The sequence below is a fragment of the Peromyscus leucopus genome, chromosome 19 (assembly GCF_004664715.2).
Source record: "Peromyscus leucopus breed LL Stock chromosome 19, UCI_PerLeu_2.1, whole genome shotgun sequence".
NCBI classification, from domain to species: Eukaryota; Metazoa; Chordata; class Mammalia; order Rodentia; family Cricetidae; genus Peromyscus; species Peromyscus leucopus.
Window position 1 is genome coordinate 2,436,652 of NC_051079.1, and position 23,628 is coordinate 2,460,279.

A 23,628-nucleotide genomic window follows, 5' to 3' on the forward strand; every position below is an offset into this window, starting at 1 on the left:
TTAGATACCTAGATACTGTCTTTTTTCTTTGCATTGAAATGTTTGTCTATGAGCTTATTATACAGATACAAATTTAATAAGATTTTAACTTCTTGTTTAAATCTTATTCATGAGTGTGTGTGTGTGTGTGTGTGTGTGTGTGTGTGTGTGTGTGTGTGTGTGTGTACACATGCCTATGCACATCTATACAGGTGCACATGTAGGTGTGTGTATGCCTGGTATGATGTTACTTAGATGCTGTTCACCTTATTTTTAGGTAGCCTCTCATTGGCCTGGAACTCTCCGCAGGCTGCCAGCCAGCCGGCCCAGGGATCCATGCCTGGTCTTTGTACATACATTTAAGGGCTCACACTTGCTCAGCGAGCACTTTAACTTCTGAGATGCCTCCCAAGGCCTTAAATTTGCCCTAATCTGTGTATAAATGTCCTTTTGTTTTTCAGCCACTCACCACTTCTATGCTTCATATGCAGTATTTTTTTTATCATTAGCAAATTGTTACTCTTTCATAATTGACTTATTTCCATTTCCCCCGAATAAGCACACTATTTAGTTGTTTTCCTTACACAGGTTTCAGTCCCTAAGTGAAAATGTTTGGTTTTGGTTTTTTGTTTGTCATTCCTGCTTTTTTCTTAGCTTTTTGTCTTTGATTTTTTTTTTTTTCATTATTCTTCCAAGGATCATACAATACCTATTAACTTTCCACAGTCTACTTGCAGTTAGTATCATTTTGCTTCATGCTCTTTTCAGGGGAGGATGGAGAGGTTGAGACAGGGTTACTCTGTCTAGCCCCGGCTGTCCTGGAACTCACTCTGTAGACCACGCTGGTCTCGATCTCACAGAGATCCTCCTGCCTCTGAATGCTGAGATTAAAGACATACACCACCACCACCCAGCTGTTGCTTCATGTTCTGAAACTACAGTTTGCAGTTGTCATGTGTTATATCTACATATAATACATTGAAAATCCAAACAGTTTTACAGTTTTAACTTTTAAGCAATTACTTTAGTGAAATACAAATCACTCCTCATGAAAATGTTCATTGGTTGTGGTATACTTAAAGAGTTGTACAGCCATCTGTACAGTCTGAGTTTATCAGCTTCCAAGGCTTTTCATCCTTCCCAACTCTAGTTATCAGTGTCTAATGTTTATCTCTGTAGATTGAAATATTGTAGATGGTTTATGTAACTTGTAACTTCTTTCCCTTAGCGTAATGTTTTCTTATAACCTTATTTTACTATTACTGTTGTGTGTGTGATATGTTTTGAATGTGGACATGTATGTGCCACAGCACGCTTGTGCAGTCGGCTCTTTCTTTGAACTCTCATAGTTTCCAGTGTTCAAACTCAGGTCCTCACACTTGCATGCAAGCACCTCCCTGCTGAGCCGTCTCCCCAGCAGTACCATAGCGTGTTCAGTTCCCGGCCATGTTGTGTGATGTGTCAGTACTCCATCCCTATTGATTGCTGGAGAAAATTCCATCATAATACAGTCATGTATTCATCAGTGAATACAAATTTGCTGCCATTTGTTACCTTTATGAGTAGTCCTGCTATGAACATTTGTATACAGACTCTTTTGGAAATGGGTGTTTTCTTTTTCTTTTTCCCACTTTATCTGAGACTAACATTGCTAGACCTCATATCAGCTCTTAGGCAGTCTGTTTCCCAAACATCTATGCCATTTCACACTGACGCTGTGATTGTGTGGGTTTCAGGTTACACACACACACAGACACACACACACTCACTCACTCACTTTGCGTCTAGCCATCTTAGTCTATGTGAATGATCTCATTCTTTGTCTTTCATTTTTCTGATGGCTGGTTGTATTGGTAATTTTTTTTATGTTTATTGGACATTTGAACTGTGGTAAGATTCTTTACCCACTTTGAATTTTTTTTTTTTAGATTCTTAAATCTTTATGTATATGAATGTCTTGCCTGTATGTATATTTGCACTGTGTGTGTGCCTCGTGCCTGCAGAGGTCAGAAGGGGTATCAGGTCCCCTTGAACTGGAGTTACAGACAGTTATGAGCCACCATGTGGATGCCAAGAACCAAACCCAAGTCCTCTGCTATAGCATTTAATGCTTTCAAATGCTGAGCTATTTATTCAGCTCCCTGGGATATTTATTTTTGAGAATTTGCTATGGGAATTCTTTATATTTCTATTCTGTGGATCCCTAACATTTTAAATTGAAACATGTTTTCAAATTGGGTTTTTAATTTGTGCTTCTCCTCCTCTTTTTCCAAGATGTGTCCTTTGAAAATATCCAGTGGAGTGTAGATCCAGGAGCAGACCTTTCTCAGTATAAAATGGATGTCACTGTAATAGATACAAAGGTAAGTTAAAAAATTGAACTAAAGCCCATTTGTTTCTTACTCTAGTGAGTTATCAGTCTCCTCTCCTTGAAATACTTCTTTACACATTTCATTTATTGCGTATGTGTACATATACACGTTAGTGTACACCATGTGCACGCCATACATGCAGAGGCCAGAGCACAGCCTTCAGGATTTGGTCTTCTCCATCTACCATGTGAGTCCTGGGGATCAGACCAGGTTGTCAGGCTTGTGCATTTACCCACTGAGTCATCTTGTGTGCCCCAGACAGTAACTGTTTTTAAATAACAGAATTATAGTTACGTATTCCAAGTGATTTTACTTTTATCAAAAATCACCTATCATATGTTCTTAGTTTTTTAGATAGAATCTCAATATACAATACAGGCTGGTCTCAAACTATACTCAGGCTTCAGCCTCACAAATGCTGGGATTGTAGGTGTATATCACCATGCTTATAAGTTCCATCATGTGTCTTGATGAGCTTTAATTTTTTTATTTTTTATATTTATTTATTATGTATATGAGTTTTGCCTACTTGTGTTTTTGTGCACCATCTCTGCCTGAAATTGCCTGCAGAAGTCAGAAGATAGTGTCAGATCCCCTGGAGTTGGAGTTAAAAATGGTTGTGAGTCACCATTTGAGTGCTGGGACTTGAACCTGGCGCCTCTGCAAAAGCAGCCAGTACTTTTAACCACCAGGCCATCTCTCCAGCCACCTGGATTAGCTTTTTTAAAAAAAGAAGAAAAAAAGTGCTGTCAAGACATTTGTGTCTGTGTGTGTTGAGATAGCATCTCACTATGTAGCTCTGGCTGTCCTGGAAGCCTCTGTAGAGCAGGCTGGCCTCGAACTCACAGAGATCCGCCTGCTTCTGCCTCCCGAGAGCTGGGATTAAAGTGTGTGTCACCACACCTGGCTGTGGTGTTTTGTTTTGTTTTGTTTCATTTGTGCTGAAAATACAATTTTGCTTTGTGTTCAGGTTCCATATAGTTTGTTAAATTCTCCTACTTGGTGGCACATTAAGAAATTATGTAGTTTATTAAAGCACCATGTAGCTATGAGGAAATCATGTTATTATTAAAGTTGCTTTTCATGTGCATTAAAGTTTATTACTGCACGGCAAATTGGAGAAGGTGAGTCAAGCACAGAGGACTGCAGTGGTAAACAAACCAGTGTGTCTTTCCTGGGGTAGTCCTTTTCCTCGGATTGGCAGGAAGAGCTTATAGAGTGGGGCTAAAGTGTTCTAGAGACAAGAAAATCTGTAGCTCTGTTCCTGAGATACAAAAGTAAATAACTTCGTGCTTTAAAATAGTAAAATTTGATTAGAGTTTTTAATGCTTTTTGTGGTCAAAAGCAGATATAAGACTATGAAGGAATAACTGCTAAACTCCTGGGTTTTTTAAATATTTATTTAGGGTAGCAGCCATTCACGATTAGGAGAAACAGTGGACATGGACTGTACGTTGGTCAGTGAAAGCGTGCTTTTAAAGATGAAGAAACAAGAGCAGGAAGAAGAAACTCCAAGTAAGATTTGTTTTGATTTTGGTTACTTCAGCCAAATGTGGAACGAACTGTGTGGTCAGATCATAGTGATAAGTGCAGTGACTTTATAAACTGTTCATACAGTATATTCTAGTCACACTTTTCCCTCCCCCAACTCCTCCCAGGTCCTCCCACCCACCCAACTCCATGCCTTCTTTCTTTCTCTGTAGAGGAAAAAAACCCACAAAAACAGAAACCAAAATATACAAGCAAAAGACCAATAAGACAAAAATTCCCCAAACAAAGTTATGCAAGACATAAAATTTTACAAAAATGCCATTGAGTTCGTTTTATGTTGGCTGAGTATAGCCAGGCACGGGGCCTGCCCTGCAAAATGTGGTTAATATACCCAGTGAGATTCCATTAGAGAAAACTAATTTTTCCTCTGCAAGTGGTTATCAGCTGCAAATAGCTCCTTGGTTAGGTGTGGGGGCCTCGGTCATTTCCTCCTTTTGGTACTGGGACCCCATCTGGCTCGAACCTGTGCAGACAGGTCCTGTGCATACTGCCACAGTCTCTGTGGGTTCCTAAGTGCATCAGTTCTGTTGGGTCTAAAAGACACTGTCTCCTTAGAGTCCTCCATCAGCTCTGGCTCTTATATTTTTTCCACCTCCTCTTCCACACAGATCCCTGAGGGTAGGTGTTTGATGAAGACATCTCATTTAGCACTGAGTACTCCAAAGTCTCTCACTCTGCATATTGTCCATTGTGGGTCTCTGTGTTAGTTCCCATTTACTTCGAGAAGCTCTGTGATGATGGGTAAGCAAGGTACTGACATAGGTATTGCAGAATGTAACTAAGAGTCATTTTATTCCTGTGTTCCATTTTCGCCTAGGCCCACGGTCTGTTCAGTTTCTTGTCCACCCTAGCAGTGTCAGGCATGGGTTCCATCTCATGAGTGGGCCTTACATCCAATCAGAGTAGTGGTGGTTTCTCCAACAGAGTTTATGCCGGCATATCTTGAAGGCAGTTTGTAGCTGGGTTGATGATTACCTTTTCCTCTGGTAGTATGCAGACTACCTTCCATTACCATGAATACTAGCTGGTCGGGGTGAAGCCTCTAGTTAGGCACCAGCTTGACTTCTCCATATCCAGTGAAATACATAAGTCTTGTTTACAGGAATAGGGCTTTGCCATCAGTTTTGTGGAGAGCTTTGGCAATAGCCTCCTGAGATGTTTGAGAGTTTCCATGGAGCCCCTTTGGCCAACAACTCAACTGCATGTAATTAATTCTTGGCAGGCACTGGAGGTTTCGCTTCATGGCATAAGATGTCTATTTGGGGCAGTGACTCCCCCATTATTTGGTGATTCTATTTAGATTCCTTTCGTATTATTGTGTGTTTAAGAAGCTTCTACAGTAACAAGGTTCCATATGACCCCTCAAACAGCCGTTAGTGTTATTCTCATACTCCCTCCCTCCCTCCTCTCTTCAGCCCCTCCCATGGCATCCTCTCATCCAGTCCTGACCCCTGTCTCTCCGTGACAGTGTGTTCTAGTTCCCTTTCCTTGGGAGAGCCTCTCCTCCCTGCCAGGCCTTTGTACCTAACCTCCGCGGTTATAGGATTGCAGCATGCATATCAAAGGCTGCAAAGCTAACATCTGCATAGAAGAGAAAACAGAATATTTGTGTTTGCGAGTCTGCATTACCTTATTCTAGAGAAGCAGTTCTCAACTTGTGGTTCCAACCCTTTTGGGGTCAAACAACCCTTTTATAGAAGTCGCATATCAAATATTTACATACAGTTCATAACAGTAGCAAAATTACAGTTGTGGAGTAGCAGTGAAATAATTTTATGGTTGGGGTCACCACACCATGAGGAACTGTATTAAGGGCTCGCAGCATTAGGAAGGTTGAGAACCACTGCTCTAGATGATAATTTTGTAGCTCCATCCATTTACCTGCACTTTTCATAATTTCATTTTTTTTAAGAACTGAATAATATTCCATTGTCTAAGTGTACTAATTTTCATTATCTGTTTATTTTAAATTAGTTTATTTTTTTCTCTCTGGTAATGGTAGGGGTGGTTTGGTGGCTGGTCTTGAACTTGCAGTCTTTCTGTCTCAGCCTCCTGAGTTCTGACACTATAGACTTAGATCACCATCCCAACTCCATCTCTGTTAATGTTATATTCTTCCTTAGGAAAGTTCAGTTTGGTTATTTCAGAAGAAATGCTTTAGCCATAATAACCTTATTTCAGGAATTCAGTTTGCTTTCAGGAGTCAGCAAGGTCTACCCAGTAGCCAGTTTGTAAATAAAGTTTTATTGGAACATGGCTTCCTTTGTTGTATGCATTACCTGTGATTGTTTGCTCTGTGCAAGGGCACAGTTGGTTAGTCGGTAGAGACTTTGTGGCCCCATAGACCAAAAATATTGGCTATCTAGTCTCTTTTGGAAAAATGTTTGCTTATCTTTCTGATGTAGACAATTTTTAGTATATAGTGTATATATACTTTTAGAATTACAATTATTTCTGAAGCAATTTAGTAAGGGAATCTATAGAGAAGTTTTGGTATAGATTTACACATTATTACTAAGAAAAGGAAGTGCATATAATGAGTTTATCTATCATATTCTGCCTCTACCAAAAAGAGGTCTTAGTCGAATAGGAGCATCTACCCCTTTTTAGTAAGAAGACTTTGTTATTCTTTGCTAAAACTTTGATTTTCCAAAAGACAAGGTGACATCTAGGACTGATGGGCACCAGTCTTAGCAGCATTCCTGCCTGTAGAGGCATCTAGCACAAAGAGTTAGGAAGCAAGCGCTTGTCACTCACCACCACTTTGTACAGAAGAGTCAAGACCTGCACATGAATATACAGTACTAAATGCAAAGGGATTGCTCAGGAGTCATATGTCAGAAGCTGTGAAGACTCCATCTGTGTGTGCATTCTGCATAATTTTCCACAGTCTACCTACTTAGGCTAAAAAGTGAAACATCCAACCATTTTATTAAGTTTATTTATTTTATTTATTTTTTATTTTATTTTATTTTTTTGGTTTTTGAGACAAGGTTTCTCCGTGTAGCTTTGGTGCCTGTCCTGGATCTCGCTCTGTAGACCAGGCTGGCCTCAAACTCACAGAGATCCACCTGGCTCTGCCCCTGAGTGCTAGGATTAAAGGGGTGCGCCACCGCTGCCCGGCTTTATTTTATTTTTATGTGTGTTTTGCCTGCGTATGTATGTATATGTACCACATGTGTGCTTGGTGCTCATGGAGATCAGAAGATCCCCTGAAAGTGGAGTTACAGTTGGTTGTGAACCACCATGTGGGTGCTGGGAAATGAACCTAGGTCTTCTGCAAGAGAGTGCTCTTAACCACTGAGCCATCTCTCCAACCCCTGAAACATCTAGTCTTGCATAACTTCTTTTGAATCACATTCTTTCTTAATGTCCTAAATGCATTAAGATAGAAAATTTCAATAGTCTTCTCCTTAAGTAGTAGCGAATAACAAACCGTATCACCAAGCAGATGGCTGTCAACATCACATTGCAAGAACAGTATTTGTAGTAGTCGTTCTGTTGAAGCTATATTTGAGGGGGGAAGAAAAAAAGGAATCTGCCTTAGTAAAGTAAACCTCTTTAATGCAGAGTGAAGTAGACCAATAAAAGTCTCAACTACTGCTAATATCTCTGTACCCCTTTTGTGCATTAGACCTACTAGGTGCTGTGATAGAAATATCAGATAGTATGTATTGCCTTTGAACAAGTATTTCTCACTCAGAAGTTAGACCAGTGAGTCGGCACCTTAGCGTTCTCTAACAAGTATACAGAGTGTTTGGGGTGTGTGACATCACTTAAAGGTTATTTATAAAGTCGCTCCTCAGGGGGAAAAAAAGAACAAATATGTAATCAGTCAGTAAATATCAAAAATTACATAGTAGGAAATATTCTAGGACTGGAATAAATAGAACAAAAAACACCATGGAATTTACATTTAATGAGGAGGAAACTAGTGAATATATAATATGATAATGTAATGTAATGATGGAATGTAAATGTAAATTAATCAAGGTAAGAGTTCTCCAGATTAAAGATTAAGGACTGCCAGGTGGTGGTGGCACACACCTTTGATCCCAGCACTCGGGAGACAGAGGCAGATGGATCTCTGAGTTTAAGGCCAGCCTGGTTTACAAAGCAAGTTCTAGGACAGCTAGAGCTATTACACAGAGAAACCCTGTCTCAAAAAAAAAAGAGCCGGGTGGGGATAGATGAGCAACAGATCCTGTAGTTCAGAGTCAGAAAGGCAAACTCTAAGAGTGCCGGGTGGTGGTGATGCACGCCTTTAATCCCAGCACTCGGGAGGCAGGCAGATGTCTGTGAGTCGAGGCCAGCCTGGGCTACAGAGTAAGTTCCAGGACAGGCTCCAAAGCTACACAGAGAAACCCTGTCTCGAAAAACAAAAACAAACAAACAAACAAAAAAAGACCATGGTAGTTATTTATCCTGAGCAATTTTAGCTGGCTCTGGTCTGAGTCTGTGTCTAAATTGACTTTACAATGGGTAATGTAGTTAAATTTGTGAAAATGAATTTAGCACGTTGATGTAGTAGATAGGGTGTGAATTCATTGTTTCCATCCATTTTAAGTTACCAAGCACTAACAGTGATTTTTAAAACAGAATAACTATTTGCTGCTTCATTAGAAAAATAGGAAAGCAAGTAAAATTTTATACAGAGTTTAATGTCTGCTATTTATATACCTGTTTATATATTATGGTGTATTTTCTAGTCCTCACAGTTTTCTTTTCTTTCTTTCTTTCTTTTTTTTTTTTTTTTTTTTGGTTTTCGAGACAGGGTTTCTCTGTGTAGCTTTGCGTCTTTCCTGGGACTCACTTGGTAGCCCAGGCTGGCCTCGAACTCACAGAGATCCGCCTGGCTCTGCCTCCTGAGTGCTGGGATTAAAGGCGTGCCACCACCGCCGGGCTCCTCACAGTTTTCTTGATAAGAATTTTTTTTTTTAAGATTTATTTAGGGGCTGGAGAGATGGCTCAGCGGTTAGGAGCACTGGCTGCTCTTCCAGAGGTCCTGAGTTCAATTCCCAGCAACCACATGGTGGCTCACAACCATCTGTAATGAGATCTGATGCCCTCTTCTGGCGTGTAGGCATACATACAGGCAGAGCACTGTATACATAATAAATAAATCTTTTTTTTTAATATTTTTTTTAAAGATTTATTTATTATGTATACAGTGTTCTGCCTGCATGTACCCCTGCAGGCCAGAAGAGGGCACCAGATCTCATTACAGATGGTTGTAAGCCACCATGTGGTTGCTGGGAATTGAACTCAGGACCTCTGGAAGGGCAGTGAGTGCTCTTAACCTCTGAGCCATCTCTCTAGTCCCAAGAATTGTTTTGATTTTTGTAAGTTATACATGAGCTAATAGAAGGGGAAAGTCTTTGACATGTGTAAGAGATCCAATTTTATGAAAACAACAAAAACTAGCTTTATCATCATAGGATAACACTTGACGTCACCACATAAAGCTTTCCTAACTGAACAGTAACTACTGGGACTTCGGAGTTTATTACCTCATGTGCCCTTTGTGAGGATTAAGCCACATGGAAAGAACTTGACTTAAAGATCTCTCAATACTTAATTACATATATTATAGTATGTTACCTACTTTTAGTCACTGAGTTCTGCTCTTTTAATATTACAGTTTACAACTAAATTCTTTGAATCATCTTTTTAGCATGTCCATAGATGCCTCTAACTTACTCCATAGTCAGGAAAACACTCTTTTTTACAACTGGATCTGAAGTCTACATTATGCTTGTGTTTTTTAAAGTATCGTTAAACACTCCGTTACGTGTATTAAGGTTTGTTACCCACGTAACATGTGTCTTGACAAGTGTCATGAACTAAAGTCTTAGAGTCACTTTTACACGTGCTTCCATAAGCACCTCACTATACCCATTTATTTAAAGGAACACTCTTGCAGGTGAAATCTACAATCCAGATGTAAAACTCTTTTCTAAAATAAGAGCTCTCAAAGACCTCATTGATTACAGTACTTTGCGGTTGTTGATATTAAGGTGTGCGTTCACACTGGGCTTCACGGAGGCCAAAGCCTGCTTTGCTGCTGAGCCAGTGCCTCTCTTTATAGATGGAGACATAAAAATGGATGATAGCTTAGAAGAAATGTTTGACCAGACAACACATGAAGAATATGAATCCTGTTTGGCAGATGGCTTCCCCCAAGTACCAGATGAGGAAGAATTGTCTGCTGCCGCAAAGAAACCAAACGGTAAGTCTGTTTTCTCTGTAATTGTATCTTTTCTGTTATACTGAGTTCACCAAGGCATCAAGCTAATTAGAGAATTGATTAGAAATAGTAACAAAAGTTTCATGTTTCTTATCAGATATTTTTAAAAATTTTGTGTGTGTGGCTGTTTTGCCTATGTGTCTGTGTCTGTCCACCACGCATGTACCTTGTGCTCACAGATGCCAGATGATAGCGTTGGGTCCCCTGGAACTGAAATTACAGAAGGTTGTGAACCACCATGCTGGTGCTGGGAATCAAACCTGGGTCCTCTGGAAGAACAGCAGTGCTCTTAACAACTTGGGCCATCTCTCCAGTTACTTTTTTACTTGAAATAATTTCAAACTAAGGAAATAGTCCAAAAAAGAAGTTGAGAGTGTTCAGCTGTACCTTCCATTGAGCACCTCTTTATACAAACTTTTACACAACTGAACTATTCATTAGAACTAAGAAATTAATTTTGGTTCAGTAGTATAAATTTCTTTACATACATACATACATACATGTATATATAAACTTTATATATATGTAAAAAGAAGTTTATATATATTAAAAATGTGAGAAAGTTTAATTTTATAATTGTTAATTTCATCAATAATTTGCAGAAAATTTAGACCCATATTCTGCTGTGAGCACTTTGTCTTCTCAGAGGACATCCTTAATAGACCTAGTGTTCTACAGGCAGTGTGTTAGTGTAGGGTACTCCATCTGCCTGGAGCTCTAAGAAGATAACTGCGGGCTGGAGAGATGGCTGAGCCGGTAAAGGCTAGGCTCACAACCAAATATATATATATATATATGAAGATAATTGCAATTTCAAGGTAAAATTCTTGCTACACATCACATTTAAACAATGACCATCTCAAAATTTCTCCTCATTAACTTTTTGAACTATTTAGTTTCTAGAACCTCCATTTCCCAGAGTTCTCTTAAGACTTTTACCCCTTCACAAAGCATTTTTTGCTCACAGCTTTTATAATTGTTACTGAAAAGTAGTCCAAATCTGTATTTCTAGGTTGACTTCTAATGAATCCCAGTCCTGCACTTGTGAATAATTGTTAGATACCTTTGTGTTTCATCAGCTTAAACTATTAATGTCTAAGCCAGGTTCCAGGTATTTCCTACCAACAGTCATAGGCATAAATTTTAACTTTTAGTTTTCACCAAAGTTCTAACTGATTTTCCTTCATGGGAAAAAGTAAGTTTGGGGAACAATATCTAAAGCTCATTCTGATAGATTTTATTTGCTAGATATTTGAGTGGGTCTGTTAGTAAGCAGTTAGTGTATGTAGACTTTAAGCAAGAAGATAATTTGAGGACAGGAAGTTAACAGGAAGTAGGCATTCTATAAAGCCAGGACACTGAATAAGATCACCAAGGTGTTGAAAATAAGCAGAGCAGGAAAGCATTGCAGGTCTCTCGCCTCTGGGATAGAGGAGCAGCGTATGGTTTGGGTTGTGAGTCTAACCTTTATTAGTGAGTTAGCTCTCCAGCGCAAGGGTCTTAAAGAGAGCAGAGGTGGCCCAGTGGGTAAAGTCATCCATTGCCAAGCCTGACTTTCAGTCCTTGGGATCTATGTGGTAGAGGGAGAGAACCAAGTCCTCACGGTCCTTGTGGCACCACAGACCTTTTTGCACACACATGCATATTAAATGAGGGAACACAATAGAAATACAGAAGTAAGAGAGGGAAAGAGAGAAAAAGCACAGATTAGCAAACGCAGCAAAGGAGACTGATGCGGTGCTGTGGAAAGGAGGTAGGAAAGAAACAGGTTTTGCTGTCCTGGAAACCAAGGGAAAATGTTTTGTATGCTCATTGTACTCCTCTCCCTAGAGTCCTCTGTGGCATCTTTGTAAGTGTTTAGATCCAGAAACAGTCAACTTACAAATGTTGGGTTTTCTTTTCTTTTCTTTTTTTTTTTGACTCTCCAGACAGAGTTTCTTTGTGTAGCCTTGGCTGTCTTGGAATTCAATATGGCTGTCCTAGACCAGTCTAGCTTCAAACTCAGAGACCCACCTGCCTCTGCCTCTCTAGTGCTAGATTAAAGTCATGAGCCACCAACTGCCTGGTAAAGTTTTGTTTTTCTACACCAATTTTATGTTCTCCTGACACTCCAGGTTTCATTATCTGTCCAGTACCCATCTACCCAGTGGCTAAAAGCAGAAATATGAGAATCAGTTTCTACATAGTTCACTTTTTTTTTTTATTATCAATCAAAATTAAATGCCATCTATTATTTGTAGACATTATCATTATTTTGTGACAGACACAAGTCATAACAACAAAACTCCATGAGAGTCAAATTCCTAACAATGTCAGAATAAATCACAGAAGTATAAAAGTTAAAACCTTAATGAAAATAGATAGGAATTACTTGCTGTGGTGGTAGTGGCTTGCCCATCATGTGGATGCTGTCTGTAAAGAGTCTTCCTTAACAGGAAGGATACACAGAGCCGCTTCCAGAATGAGATTTAGCCCAAGAACCAAGGGTTGGAATGGCAAGTGGGGGGTCGTGTTTGACTTCATTTTTCACCTCACTTTCATGCCTCGTCTGATGCCTTGGAGGTACTCTCCAGAGCATACTTTACATTACTCTAGTTCTCTCTGTCCCTGATCCAAAGCATCGCTATTTCACCTATGCTGTGCATGCCTCCCATATTTCCTACAGAATACCAGAATGACCTTATTTTAAATACAAGTTGGATTGTATTATGTTTTTGACTAGAAGTTCTTCAATGAAAAGATATTGGGGGGGAGGGTGGCACACGACTTTAATCCCTGCACTCAGGAGGCAGAGCCAGGCAGATCTCTGTGAGTTCAAGGCCAGCCTGGTCTACAGAGCAGTTCCAGAACAGCTAGAGCTGCTATACAGAGAAACCCTGTCTTGAAAAACCAAAGAGAGAGAGAGAGAGAGAGAGAGAGAAGATAACTGAATAACCAATAAGCACATGAAAAAAGTATCCAACGTTATTGGGCATCAGGTGTTAAATTCACATTCCCTGGGGTGATTAAAAACACTGACAACCAAATATTAGAAAGGGTGAGGAGCAGTGGGAGTCTCACATTGGTGACAGGAGTTAACAAAGAAAAAGAGGGAAAAGCAATTTCATAGATGCGTCGACAGTTTTGTACAGAATAAATACATACCTGTCATGGCATTGGACTCAAGTGTGTAAATATGTCCTGAGAAAAATGAAGATGCAAAGAAGTTGTGCTTATTTTTGTTCATAGGGTTAGGATTTAGCACTGAAAAAATATTTCTAATAGTGCTATCTGTAGTCACTTAAAACTGAAAACAGCCTACATCTCCATCAACAAGTAAATACATCAAAACAACGTAGATAAACCTCCAAGGTAAAACAAGCTCTTTGGTGAAAGAAATCAAGTTGGTGTTAGGGGAGTGGGTGGAAGAAAAACACGGAGTACATCCCTGTACATGAGAAACGAAGGAATAATTGCAAAGTTTGAAGTGATACAAATTTTTCAATTTTGTCATCAATTTTCTGATAAAATTCTTTAATCTTTTTTTCTAATCATAACCTATCTTAAAGATGCATTACACAAATTAATAGGGCAAATAAGTGAGATATACTAAAAAACGTTTATTGATATCTCCTGCCAAGTAATAACAGACATCTAGATCCTTCTGTTAATCTTAGTACTTCATGTGCCAGGTGTGGAGGCAGAGGTAGGTGGATCTCTTGAGTTTAAGGCCACTGTCTCAAAATAAATAAATTAATCAATTAAATACTTCCTGAAATGTAGTTTTTAGTTTAGTGACTCTGAGGTAAGATAATCATCACCTTTAATGTAGATGAAAAATAAAAGTGTAATGAATTGCTCACCAGAATGCAAGTGTGAAAATCCAGACGAAGGGAAGTTTGGTACATCCTATAGTTTTTTTTCTAAGCAAACTGATTATTTCTTACCAAGTTCTACAGCTTGTGAACTCTTGTCTTACTTACAGTACATGGTGATCAACGAGATAAAGTCAAGCAGAGAGCGTTTGTGGAGCCGTATTCTCAAGACAAAGAGAGGTGAGCGAGTCTCAGTATCACCATGTATTGGAGGGACAGCAGAGCTGTCTTGGCCAGTCTGTAAGGTATTTAATTATTGCTTTGATGAAAAATAAAGTAATTTACAAGGAGACTGAAGCCATCCATGCTACCTAGTTTAAAAAGAAGATGATAAAAGAATAATTTAGAATAGGTGGCTACATCTCTAATACCAGCACTGGGAGACCAAGGCAGAACAGTTGCACATTTGAGACCAGCCTGGGCTACACAGGCTTTGTAAAGTCAAAAAAATAAAATAAAATAAAAATCATCTATAGGGCAGAGAGCCTGGGAATATAGCCCCAGTGGGTAGAATCCTTGCCTAACAGGCAGAAGGACCTAAGTTCATGAAAGTCAGTCACAGAGTGCACATCATTTCCCCAGCACTGGCCAGTGGAGACAGGTGGGTCCCGGGGACTTGCTGGCCAGCCAGTCTAACAGATACAGTTCAGTTAGAAACCTGTAGAGACCCTGTCTCAAAAAATGAGAACGCTCTACTGGGTGAGTAGGGAACAGGGCTACTTGGATATGATCAAAATACATTGTATGTAATTCTCAAAATAATAAGTGGGGGGAGCGGTTGAAGGCATCCTGATGTCCACCTTTGACCTCTGCATGTGCCCTCATGGGCAAGCATACTCAAATACACATGCATACACCCACACCTACACACACAGTGCCATTTACTTTTATACTTGTAAACAAAGAGACTCAAATAAGAAGATACATTTTACAGAGAAAGAAATTTTTACCAGTACCACTCATTTTTCAACAGCAGTAATGGTTTCTTTGCTTTATTGTAACAAATACTATATTTTTAGTCTATTTTATTTTGAACTTTGGAAATTTGAACTATGTTCTCAACCTTTGAAAAAATAAATTTCCACTTATTTTGAATTTCAAGACTACTTTCTGCCTTTTCCACAAAGATTATAAATTCTGTTACTTTCAGTTATGTTCTATATGGTTTTTGTTTTGTTTTGTTTTTAAGTAAATTTAGTGGGGCTGGAGAGATGGCTCAGCAGTTAAGAGCACTGACTACTCTTCAAGAGGACTCTGGTTCAATTCCCAGCACCTACATGGCAGCTCACAACTGTCTGTATCTCCAGCTTCAGGGGATCCAACACCTTCACACAGGCATACATGCAGGCAAAGCACCAAACAACATAAAATAAGAATAAATAAATAATTAAGTAAAATAAAATAAATAAATTATTAACTAAATAAGGACCTATCCTTATTCTAAAAAACTATGCTTTTTTTTCTTTATGAAGTTCTCAAAATGAGTCACTTCCTAAGTTATTCTTTTTTAATTACATTTATTTTTATATTATGCCACAGTTGCTATATGGGAATGAGAGGACATCTTGGAGGAGGAGTAGGTTCCCTTCCTGCTGTTCAGGTTCCAGAGATCAAACTCAGGTCAGGTTTGGTAGCAGGTGCCTTCACCTGCTGGGCCATCTCCTCAACCCAGAGTCCAGTTACTCTCCAGCTTTCATTTCTGTTAGAAAACTTTAGTAATCAAAGGGCAAATTTTTAATTAGTTATTTTCTAAGGGCAAGATCTCACTGTGTAATTGTGTAATTCTGACTGGCCTCAAACTCACTTAGGTAGATCAAGCTAGTCTGAAACTCACAGAGATCTGTCTGCCTCTGTCTTCTGAGTGTTAAGATTAAAGGCCCAACCACCACACCCGGTCCAAAATGAATTTTTATTGATTCCTGTGCTCTAAAAGCACTAAGTTGACATTTTGTCATTAAATGTTTGATTCTTTTCCTTTATTTGCCACTTTTCCAAAGAAACGGTACCCTCGAATCCCAAATGTAAGTAGGCATTTATTATTAAGTGTTACCATAGGTTCGTGAATTTAAACGTCTCATGTGTTTACGTCCATTGCATTTGACTTCTCTATGGTAGCAGTCCCTCTTACCACGTAATGCATTGAAGGCCCCTAGTGCTACCTGAAACCACAAATAGTGCTGACTCCTTACGTACAACATTTTATCCTTTACCTCGAGAAGTATTTTACAGCATTTTTCTCACATGTCCACATTGTCAGCATCACTGTTTTGTGCTTGAGACGCATTACTAAATAAAGAGGGTGACTTGAACACGAGCATTCCAGGAGTGCTAGGGGCTGGTCCGATAGCGAAATGACTGCAAGCGAGTGGCACATACAGATGAGGTAACCTGGATAAACGTCATTCACATCTGGGGCAAGGTGGAACGTGATGATGCGGGATTCCTTCCTACTACATGCAGAGAACGTCATTCACTTAAAACCTCCACATTATCTATCCCTGAAAGTGTCCGTGTGATAGTGTCCGACCCGGCAGCACAGCAGGAAGAGAAGCTGCAGGTGAGGTCACTGCAGACCTTGTCCCGTCTTCACCTGGTACAGCAGAGCCAGCAGCTCCCTGACGTGGACAGCGTCCTTGGTAGTAGAGGGTGTTCTTAGCCAGGGCTAGCGAGACGTCTCAGCAGTTGAGAGCACTCACCACTCTTCACAGGAGCTGAGTGTGGTTCCCAACAATCACCTGGAACCACAGCTCCGGGAGAGCCAACCCCTCCAGTGGCCTATGAGACCGGTGTGCGAGCATGCGTGCAAGTGATAATGTTATATAGCCTTTTTCTGCTTCAGTACTTTTCATTTAATTGTATATCCTGGAAATTAGTTGAATTGTATGTAGCATGAATCTTAAAAGTTCTTATTAATAAAATCAAACCCGGAGCCAAGTATTGGAGTGAAATGCTGGAAGATCAGAGATATAGAACAAGCCACAGCTACTTCACCTGGCCGGATCCTCAGTTGGTCTTGTTTCCTCAGACTGGAGGCCTCTGAGTCCTCATTTTGAATGGGTCTCAGCTGAACTGCGCTGCTCAAAAGCCTGAAGCTTAACCAGCTAAAAGCTTAACCGGCCAAATGCTTAACCAGCCAAATGCTTCTAGTTCCTGGTCTTCACACTTTATATACCTTTCTGCTTTCTACCACCACTCCCTGGGATTAAAGGCGTGATGTGTCACCATGTCTGTCTGTATCCTTGAACACATGAATTTCTGCCTCTGGAATGCTAGGATTAAAGGCGTGTGCTACCACTGCCTATCCTTTATGTTTAATATTGTGGCTGCTCTGTCTCTAACCCCAGATAAGTTTATTAGCATGCACAATATTTGGGGGAATACAATACCACAATTGTAAATAATGATTGTCTTCTTTTTTTAGCCATTATGTGTCCTACTGTGGCTTGTTCTCTAGCAGTGAACACTTGTTTTAATCACCAGGATGCTAATACACCTAATGATATAATGAATAAATAAATAGCTTTGTTCTGCATCTTTGAGACAGTCCTAGATTAATAAGATATTACAGAATAATAGCTTGTATTTTAAATGTTTCTTAATAGAGATTCACTAATTTTAAAATATGAATAGTTTTATTTCTGAAGCTACTGGGTAGCTAAGGAAACAGGAAGTGGATAAAGTTAGAAGGATGGTGAAGGTCTCTGTGATCTTGTGCTTCTCCTAATGAGAGTTCTAGAAAACCCAGGTGTGCCCACTGCTTGTCCCACCGCTGTGACAAGTACCTGGTGTGCTCGTTGTTTGTTTCTCTCACCGCTGTGACAAGTACCTGGCAAAAGACTTAGAGAACTAAGATCTGTTCCGTCGTGGTGGGGGTCACAGCAGCAGGTGCATGAGGCACTTGTCAGACTGTACCTCAGGAAGGAGAGAGCTCAGCTCTCTCTTTTTTACACTGTCTGGGCCTCCAGCCCATGGAACGGTATCCCCCACAGTTAAGGTAGATCTTTCACCCCAACTAATCAACACTCAAGGCGTGCCCAGAGGCAACCTGATTTAGATAGTCCTTCATAGGTGTGCATAGAGACTGTCAACTAATGACTCTAGATTCTGTCGAGTCGAGTCGACAGTAGTGCACATCAGATCCAGTCAGGACACAAGCTTACCAACCTTTTACGTGATGCTTTCTTTGAGTCTGCCGTGGGTGCCAGTCTTCTTGGCAAAATGGGTTCTTCATAAGCCTAGATTTCATAAATTCTTTGAAAAAAATATCGTAGAGCAGTATGTTTTATCCACACGTTCATGCTGTCCCTTTTTTAATTCATGCATTACTCTAGAGTTGAGTTTTTAATGTTAGCACAGAAGGGGCCTGTTACCCAATATAGCTGGAAATGGAGCAGTTACAATTTGTTGTGAAGAAAAATGCTTTCCAATTAAAGGAACACCAGATTCAAATACTCAGAGTAGATATGTCCCCAAGAATAATAATTTTAAAGCCATCTTCTATGTTTCAGAGTATTTAAGTTCACTGAGAGTGTTTCTATTAGAAACAACATATATTTGCAATTTTGTAATTCTTCATGTAGTTGTCTTCTAAAAAATTAGGTTTAAATTTGTATGTACATATGCAAATCATTAAACTAAGAATGGAACCATTAAGAAGAGAGTCTTAAGAGAAGGGGTAGGGGAAAGAGAAAGAGTAGACCACCTCTGACAGGAGAGCAGAGGGGCAGGTGACAGAGAAGGGGCCAGAAGCGTAGGGGAAAGAGGATGAAAGAGAGCAGCCGAGGAAGGACAGATAAGGGTGCTGACACAGTGAAGCACTCTCTGTGTGCTGACTACTTACCAATAGAAGGCCTTTCATAGATATTATAAAGAATCCTTTGTTTTCATAATACACAGAAGAACATCTCAAATGAGTGTTTGGGGGAATTATTTCTCTTCTGAGTTCTTACAGTTTTAATTCAGATTTTTAAACCAAAAATCTTTCTAGTAGCAAATAGGTTAACTTTATATTCCTTTTCCTTCAGAGAAAGTACCATACAGAATTTTCCTCATATTGAGGTAGTTCGGAAAAAAGAAGAGAGAAGAAAATTGCTTGGACACACATGTAAGGAATGTGAAATTGTAAGTACTAATGTAAACACTTCTTTCGAAGTATGATTTTATAGATCATAAGTGTGAGATTTAAAAATACAGATTATAGTTATATTCCAAAATCTTGTTTGATCCAGTAATGATAGAAGGATAAGTAACATACCAGCTAAGACCAGCATGTATTAGTAATAGACAGGAATAAGATGAAAGGGAATGCCCCCAGCTTGGCTTAGAGTGAGTCTGAAGCCTAACCCTAATTCTCTTTAAATGCATTCATTTTTTTAATGTGTAGTGGGATGTAGTGCAAATCCTAATTGGTCTTAATAATAAAAACTCGGAGCCAGATGTCAGGGTAAATACTGGAAGATCAGAGAGACAAAGGAACAAGCCACAGCCACCTCTCACCTCTCCAACTCACAGGCTGAAAGGCGTGAGCTCCTGTCTCCTCCCACCTTATGTTCCTTTCTCTGCCCAGCCATATCACTTCCTGTCTCCACCTCCCTAGTGTTGGGATTAAAGGTGTGTGATCCCAAGTGCTGGGATCAAAGGCATTAGATCCCAAGTGCTAGGATTAAAGGTGTGTGCCACCACTGCCTGGCTTTTGTAGTTAACTAGTGGCTGGCTCCGCACTCTGAGCTCCAGGCAAGCTTTATTTGCTAGAGTACAAACAAACCGGACAGTATAATGACCCCTTGTCAACTGCCGCACAACCACATTACTATTAAGACACAACCCTTCCATTATTACTCATCCCCAAGATCTCACACTAAAACATAAATAACTTTAAAAGTCTCACAGTCTTTTCAAAGTCTGACGCAGTGTGCTGGGCCCCCCACATCAGTCATCAATCAAGAAAATGCCCCACAGAGTTGCCCACAGGCAGTCTGATGGAGACATTGCCACAGTTGAGATTCCTCTTCCCATGTGAACTCTTACCAATTTACCTTGTGTCCTTGATAAAACACTAACCAGCACATCAGTACAAGTAAAAGCACTTAGTTTCCATAGCACAGACTTGTTGGTCTGCTTTCCTTCTCAGTAGTCAGTAGTTCCTTCCTGCTGTCCAGTCACTGGACATTTTGTTTATGTAGTTCTGCTAGTTGTTTACTGTAAAAAGTTTTTAAATGGTAAAAATAAATAAATAAAGGCACTACTCCATATACTTAAATGTAATCTGTAGCTTACCGTCTGTAAGTTTATCCCAAAGTCTGTCCCAAGCGTATGGTGAAAGCGTATGGTCGTAACCACAGTTGTCACATGTGCAGACAAATGTGTTTTGTACATTCGATTCCCGTACTTCAGGACTGGTCCTTATATGTCTGGGGTTGGGTTTTGTTTTGTTTTTCTAATTCTCTTTTGAAGAGAAGATTCTAGTTACTCACTATGCTTTTTGCATGTATCAATAACTTATCTTTCAGCAAATCCCACAGATTCTACTTTCAGAAAATTCCCCTTTATATTCACTATGTCCACTACCAACCCCCAGTACAACCCAGACGCCATCTTACCTCGGACCACTGAAGTACTCTACCTTTCTTGATACAGTTCACCTTTTAGAACGTGAGCAAAAAGACAGTCCTCAGGCTTGCTCACCTCCGTATTTCCCCTTTGTTTTTGTTCTTAGCTCTTACTAAACACAATGATGGTCTTCTGTAGTTTTTCCTAATGACCCTTTAGAATAGAAATTAAGTCATGCCAGTACCTTCCAGTGTCTTCTCAGCTTACCAAGTAGCAGGCCCAGGATAGCTCAGTGTTAGTGTGCCAGAGTCAGCGATTGTTAGTGCAAGTCTCTATTAATTAGGAAAGGCTGTGTTGATCCACATTGTGATGCACGCTCCTTTTCTCATTTATGAATCAAGCATTTCAGAGTATCAGCACTGACTGTTTATTATCATTATTGTTTTACTAATTAGTACAATATCATCAGTATTATTTCCTTAGACTGTTTAAATGAGTAGCTTTTTAGCTTCTGGTTTGTAGTCAGTAAACATAACGCTGTTTATTATTCCCAAGGGAAAGCATTTACCTCTTGTTGTTTAGTACTATGCAGACATGCCAGCCGAAGAAAGAGAAAAGAAGTTGGCTTCCTGCTCCCGACACCGGTTCCGCTACATTCCCCCCAGCACTCCAGAGAATTTCTGGGAAGTTGGTTTTCCTTCTACTCAGACATGTCTGGAAAGGGGTAGGGTTTCAGTATTTTCAATTTTTTTTAATGTTGTATAGACCTAAGTCTGAATATTAGCCGTTTCTCTATAATTCTTTATCTTGTGCAGCAGCAAGTGAACTTCTGAGTGGAAAGACTTTCAACTGTTGTGTTAATTTACTTGGGATTAGACACTGCTTATAATCTCCTTAATGTGACGTGTGCATTACTAGCTTTTGTCATTCAGATTACAGGGAGCAGTTTCAGACAACTGTCCAGACAACTTTTAAGTAAATAACCTTACAGAGGTTAGTGTTGACGTGCAGCAGTTCCTTCAGATTTGGCATTTACATTTAATATGCATCATCACAGCTAGTTTTTAATGTTTTCAAGTAGTGGTTTTTGTTCCTCACTGACACCAGTAGCACAGTGCTAGAAAATATGGGTACACTGAATTTTCATGAAAAAGGATGCATTTTCTGAAATGTAACTGGCAAGTATAATAATGTTCAGATTATAATTTGACTAAATAGTCTATGGCATTTAATTTATTTGTAGCCTTTTGGTCTTAGGCCTATATTTTAAGTTAAAATATCTAAAACTTTTACCCAGAGAAAGATATAATAGTGAGTAAATATCAAATGATACGATGACCAACTAGAGTTTCCGTTCAGCTTCCTCCTCTTAACATAATTTTCAAGCTCATTAATTGTCTAGTTGTGATTCACACCAGGAGGTCTTCCTCACTTTCAGAGCACTTCATATACTTAACTGTAAGAAATACACAAAGTCATTGACATCATCTCTCCTGGTCATTGCATAGAATCAGATGAGCTGCCTACACTGGGTGTTTGCTCTGCTAGCCTGGCCCAGAGCACAGTTCTCCATTGAAAATTACATGATTAGAGATTCCTTGGGAGAATCTGAATGGTATGGAGAACATAGAGGCATCTCACCAGTGGAATAGAGGCATCTCACCACAAAAGACTTGGGGGGGGGGGGAATCACTGGAATTTATAATAATAGTAGAGTTTGAGTTTAACAATGTGGCCCCATGTACAAACCTATGGAGAAACTCGTGAGAACCCTGTTACTGGGTCACACAGAGCTCAGGCATGGCTCATACTCTTCAGTTTTGTCAACTTGAGCAAGTGATTTGTGTCCCGCAGCTTTCACCCTCCTCTGCGCAGAGTGTGGTAGAAGTGCTTGGATGATCGTGAGAGCTGTCTAAGGTGGTGGATACAGAGCAAAAGTTTTATCAGTGTTCGCTGCTCTTTTCTCTTGGTATAAATGAGGACACTTGGATGTGAAGCATGAAATTGTTCACCAGCATCACAAAACTAGAAATCAGAAGTACTTAGGCATTAAACAAGTTAAATATGTAATGGATAGGTACTGGGAAAAAAATGCTGTTGTTTTTGTTTGGGAGAGTTTTTATGTTTTAAGATAGGGTCTCATGAAGGCCAGGCTAGCTTTGAACTGCTGGTCCTCTGGCCTTCACTTCCCAAGTGGAGACAGCCACATGCTCATCTGTGCTAAAAGAAATGCATGTTGATATTATCCTGCCCTAAATTTATAATTTGTTTTTCAGGTTATATCAAGGAAGATCTTGATCTTTGCCCTCGTCCCAAAAGACGGCAGCCTTACACTGCAGTGTTTTCTCCAAAAGGCAAGGAACAGAGGACCTAGATGTTGGAGCAAAAGCAGAGCAGAAGACCTTTTTTTTTTTTTTTTTTTTTTATGTTAGTTATTTATAGTTAAAGTTGTAATAAACATTGATCTTTGGTTTTTTGATCTTCCATAAATTGATTTATAAATGAATTTTTTATTAAAAATGTTTAAAGTGACATTTACCTACCATACAAATAACTATTTAAAATGTCATGTGTTTATGTTGTTGTCTTTTGTTCCTTTAGGCAGTAAGGTGTTTCATTTTGCACTCTAACTTAAGGATTATTTACTTTTGTCTTAGTTAGGGTTTTATTGCTGTGAAGAGACTCATGACTATGGCAATTCTTATAAAGGAAAACATTTCATTGGAGCTGGCTTACAGTTCAGAGGTTTAATCCATTATCACCAAGGTGGGAAACGTGGTGGTGTGCAGGCAGACATGGTGCTGGAGGAGCTGAGAGTTCTACATCCGGATCAGCAGGCAGCAGGAAGAGAATGCAACACTAGACCTGGCTTGAGCATCTGAGACCTCAAAGGCTGCCCCTAGTGACACACTCCCTCCAACAAGGCCACATGCCCCAATGGTGCCACACCCTAATAAGCCACCGGTGGCCATTTTTTCAAACCACCATAACTTTATTTGGTAACTACAGCTTTTGAAGTATGATCGCGGTGGCCTATAATTTGTTCCTTACGGATCTTACTGTGTGTTTCTTCTGA

General features: G+C 39.7%; 1 protein-coding gene across 2 annotated transcripts in view; it reads left to right on the plus strand.

Moving 5' to 3' along the window:
• Window positions 1-23,121, plus strand: part of Rbbp8 (RB binding protein 8, endonuclease) — a 98,250-nt gene extending 75,129 nt beyond the window's left edge. Inside the window, exons 13-19 of one of the 2 annotated variants that reach the window (XM_037196952.1) lie at window positions 2,254-2,342; window positions 3,758-3,866; window positions 9,991-10,131; window positions 14,114-14,183; window positions 19,028-19,124; window positions 21,135-21,276; window positions 22,829-23,121. In XM_037196952.1, coding sequence (XP_037052847.1) covers window positions 2,254-2,342; window positions 3,758-3,866; window positions 9,991-10,131; window positions 14,114-14,183; window positions 19,028-19,124; window positions 21,135-21,276; window positions 22,829-22,926 — 746 coding nt within the window. In that variant the 3' untranslated portion in view covers window positions 22,927-23,121. The remainder of the gene's footprint in view (window positions 1-2,253; window positions 2,343-3,757; window positions 3,867-9,990; window positions 10,132-14,113; window positions 14,184-19,027; window positions 19,125-21,134; window positions 21,277-22,828) is intronic. The other variant, XM_037196953.1, reaches the window with a different exon arrangement.
• Window positions 23,122-23,628: the final 507 nt, after the last annotated feature.